General features: G+C 46.1%; 1 protein-coding gene across 1 annotated transcript; it reads right to left on the reverse strand.

Annotated features, from left to right (window-relative positions):
* Positions 1-263: 263 nt before the first annotated feature.
* LOC133641995 (ras association domain-containing protein 10-like) lies at positions 264-3665 on the reverse strand. Its single transcript, XM_062036185.1, has one exon. The coding sequence runs from the start codon at positions 1982-1984 to the stop codon at positions 809-811; it is 1176 nt and encodes a 391-aa protein (XP_061892169.1). The 5' UTR covers positions 1985-3665; the 3' UTR covers positions 264-808.
* Positions 3666-4436: the final 771 nt, after the last annotated feature.

The following is a 4436-nucleotide window of genomic DNA, read 5'->3' on the forward strand; positions in this document are numbered from 1 at the left end:
ATTAAGATGACTTAAAGGAAACTAAATGACCTCAAATATAGCTACAAATGAGGCATAATGCTGCAATATGTACATATAGCTAGCCTAAATAGCATGTTAGCATCGATTAGCTTGCAGTCACGCACTGACCAAATATGTCTGACTAGCACTCCACACAAGTCAATAACATCAACAAAACTCACCTTTGTGCCTTCACGCACAACGTTAAAAGTGTGGTGGACAGAGTGAGACAGAAAAAGAAGTGGCATAAAACACGTCCTAGAAAGTCGGAGAAAGTTATACTTGTAAACAAACTACGGTGAGTTCAAGGACCGCCAAAATTAGTAGGACAAAACGGCGCTCGCCAAATACTCGAATCAGTGAAGCATGTTTAATATAAACAGTGTGATTTATAACAATTAGGGAGGTTTGCGTCATGTTTGTCCTCCTACGGAAACCATATTAAAACAAAAACTTTTTTTTTTTTCCTCATCTTTTTCCATTTTTCATACATTTTTGAAAAAGCTCCTGAGAGCCACTAGGGCGGCGCTAAAGAGCCGCATGCGGCTCTAGAGCCGCGGGTTGCCGACCCCTGGCCTAGCTTGTAGAGGAACAGTCAATCCTAACAAGACGCACAGAAATCATCAAGAAAAAAATGGAACCGGGACAAATCCTGTTTGTGGAATGTTCTAATCCAATAACAAAACGAGCCGGGGTCCCACAATTGGCCCCGGGGGCCGCACTTTGGACTACCCCTGTTCTATATTGTACACTAACATATGGCACTTAAGTTGAGCGTATTACTGTGCAAATATTGTTGTTCTGCAAGTCAGACCAGAGACTCGCACACAGGCGGGTTATCCGAGTCCTGACTGTGCATGGAGCTCAGACCCGTGTCCGAGTCCTCGTCGTTGCAGGTCTTGGACAGACCCCTGGCCTGCTCCACCCACATGCTGCCCTTCTCCCCTGACCCCTCCGCACCTTCATCCTCCTCATCCTCACAAAAGTCCACTTTGGCCAGCAGCTCCAGCAGTTCTCTCTCCTTGCTCTCCCACTCCCCCAGACTCAGGTCCAGGTCCGCCTGGACGGCGTCCAAGTCCGTCTTCAGTCTCAGGCCGATGTAAAGGCTGGCGTCCAGCTGGGTTTTGACCCGGTCTTCCTCCTGGTCGCCGCGACTCTCCTCCGTGACGTCATCTCCCCGCCGCCTCATCCAGCTCCGGTTGAGCTCCTCCTGGATCTCCCCGGCGAGGTCCTCCGCGAGCGCCTCGCGCGCCGCCAGCTCCTCGTGCACGCGCGCCACCTCCTCGCACCGACGCGCGTGCTCCTCGAGCGCCTCGCACGTACATGCCTCGCGCATGTACGTGTCCTGCACGTAGTTGGCGCCGTGTCTCTCCACGCGCTCCGAGTGCACTTTGGCCTCGTAGGACTCGATGTCCCGGTCCAGTTCTTGGATCCTGCGCACCTGCTGGCGGATGCTGTGGTCCTGGGAGACCACCAGGTGCACCAAAGTCTCCATCTTGTCCACGGACGTCCGCTCCTTCTTTTGCTTCATTTTGTCCAACTTCCTGAAGGCTTTCCTGACCATGCGCCTCTGCCGGTCCTGGGACAGGTTGGGGGTCCTGGCGGGGTCCCGGCCGGTCACCCAGGAGTTCTCCCGACTCTGGACCACTTTGGCTTCGGCGCTGCGAGGTCCGCTGCTGGGCAGGGACGCGTCGTTCTTGAGCAGGACGAAGCGGACGTTGCCCTGCTCGCTCCCCCACGCACTCCACAGGCGCTGGATTCTGGTGTTGGTGGGTAGAATCCTCTCGAAGCCTCGCCACTTCTCCACCACGCAGTAGGACTGGGAAGGTCCGGACAACATGCCCGCCGCGGCCCCTTGTCGCAGGTTCTGGTCCTCCAGCAGGACTCGGACCACATCGGCGCAGGTGGTGCGCTTCGTCGTGCCCGAGATCAGCTTCTCTTCCCGGCAGACCCACACTGAGATCTTCCCCTCCTCGGCCTCCATCTCAAGTTAGTCTTTTTTTTTTTTTTTTTTTAAGTAATCTTCAAAAGTTGACAGTTCCTTCTAGAAGTAGTTCCATCATGTCTTCTCGTGGACTTACAGTGTGTCCACGCAGCAGCAGCGCCGTGGACAGGAGGACAGGACAGTTGCGTGTCTGTGTTGGGACGAGCTGAACGCGTGGGAGACAACAGGAGGCTGCAGGGAAGTTTGGACACGCCCCCTTCTGTCATCCACCTTCTCTCTCTCTCTCTCTCTCTCTCTCTCTCTCTCTCTCTCTCTCTCTCTCTCTCTCTCTCTCTCTCTCTCTCTCTCTCTCTCTCTCTCTGACACACACACACACAAAAACACACAGACAAACACAAAAAGCACACACACAAAAAACACACACAACAAAAACACACACACACAAAACAACACACATACAAAACACACACTCACACAAAAACACACACAAAAAAACACAAAACCCACGCACACAAAAAACCCACTTACACAAAAACACATGCACACACACACACAAACCAACACACACAAAACAACACACAAAACCACACAGACAAACACAAAAAGCACACACACAAAAACACACAGACAAACACAAAAAGGCACACACACAAAAAACACACACAACAAAAACACACACACACAAAACAACACACATACAAAACACACACTCACACAAAAACACACACAAAAAAACACTAAAACCCACGCACACAAAAAACACACACAAAAAAACCCACTTACACAAAAACACATGCACACACACACACAAACCAACACACACAAAACAACACACAAAACCACACACACAAAAAACACACGCGCGCACACACACAAAAAACACACACAGACAAAACAACACACATACAAAAAACACTCACACGAAAACACACGCACACAAAAACACAGAGACATACACAAAAACACACACACAAAACAACACACACAAAACAACACACATACAAAACACACACACAAAACCACACACATACAAAACACACACACAAAACCACACGCACACAAAACACACACAAAACACACGCACACACCCACACGCGCGCGAACACACACAAAACACACACACAAACACACACACACAGACAAAACAACACACATACAAAAAACACTCACACGAAAACACACGCACACAAAAACACAGAGACATACACAAAAACACACACACACAAAACAACACACACAAAACAACACACATACAAAACGCACACACAAAACCACACACATACAAAACACACACACAAAACCACACACAAAAAAAACACACACAAAACACACGCGCACACCCACACGCGCGCGAACACACACAAAACACACACACAAACACACACACAGACAAAACAACACACAGACAAAACAACACACATACAAAAAACACTCACACAAAAACACAGACAAAACAACACACATACAAAAAACACTCACACAAAAACACACACACAAAAATACACAGACAAAACAACACACTCACAAAAACATGTACACAAAAACACACGCACGCACACACACACACACAAAAAAAAAACCACACACAAACACACACACACATTCTTGTATTTGTTACCTTCTTGAGACCTCCGCAAAATGCCTACTTCTTTAGGACCACCCTAGGACATCCCTGAACTTGGATAAAAATCTATTTAAATGATATCACCTCAGATTTAAGATACACACGCAAAAAAAAAATATCTAAAATGTCTACTGTCATTTTAAGGTCCGCCTCAACATTTCAATCAATCAATCAATCAATCAATCAATGTTTATTTATACAGCCCTAAATCACAAGTGTCTCAAAGGGCTATTTATACTTTACTAGTATTTTTCTAAGTAACTCTGCTGCATTGCATTTTATACTTTTATTCAAGTATACCGAATCCATGTGTCATCACTATCAAAACAACACAAAAACAACACTAACACACACACATAGAAAGCACACACAAAAACACACATACACACACACACACACACACACACAACTAAAGCAAACACACATCCCCACAGTCCCTAATCATATTCATTAATAATACATGATACTTGTTTATTCACTTCGGGTTTTAAAAAAATATGTTTTATTATAGGCTCCAGCGCTCCCCGCGACCCCGAAGGGAATAAGCGGTAGAAAATGGATGGATGGATGTTGTTTTTTATTGCTTTTGTAAACAACTTGAGTGCATTTTTTTGGCTTTTTCATCAATCAGTCAAACTTTATTTGTACAGCACTTTTCATGCACAGGCTCCTGGCAACACAAAGTGCTTTACAGAACAACAAAAAAAGAAAGAAGAGTTGAAAACACACACACAGACACACACACACACACACACACACACACACAACTATAGCAAACACACACTTCCCCACAGTCCCTAATCACATTAATAATAATACATGATAACGTTACTCGTTTATTCACTTCATTTTTATTAAAGATGTTGT

Source organism: Entelurus aequoreus, linkage group LG24, assembly GCF_033978785.1.
Source record: "Entelurus aequoreus isolate RoL-2023_Sb linkage group LG24, RoL_Eaeq_v1.1, whole genome shotgun sequence".
NCBI lineage: Eukaryota > Metazoa > Chordata > Actinopteri > Syngnathiformes > Syngnathidae > Entelurus > Entelurus aequoreus.

Bases quoted from the DNA above. Each gene is read 5' to 3' on its own strand.
- LOC133641995 (XM_062036185.1), bottom strand. From the start codon at position 1,984: ATGGAGGCCGAGGAGGGGAAGATCTCAGTGTGGGTCTGCCGGGAAGAG.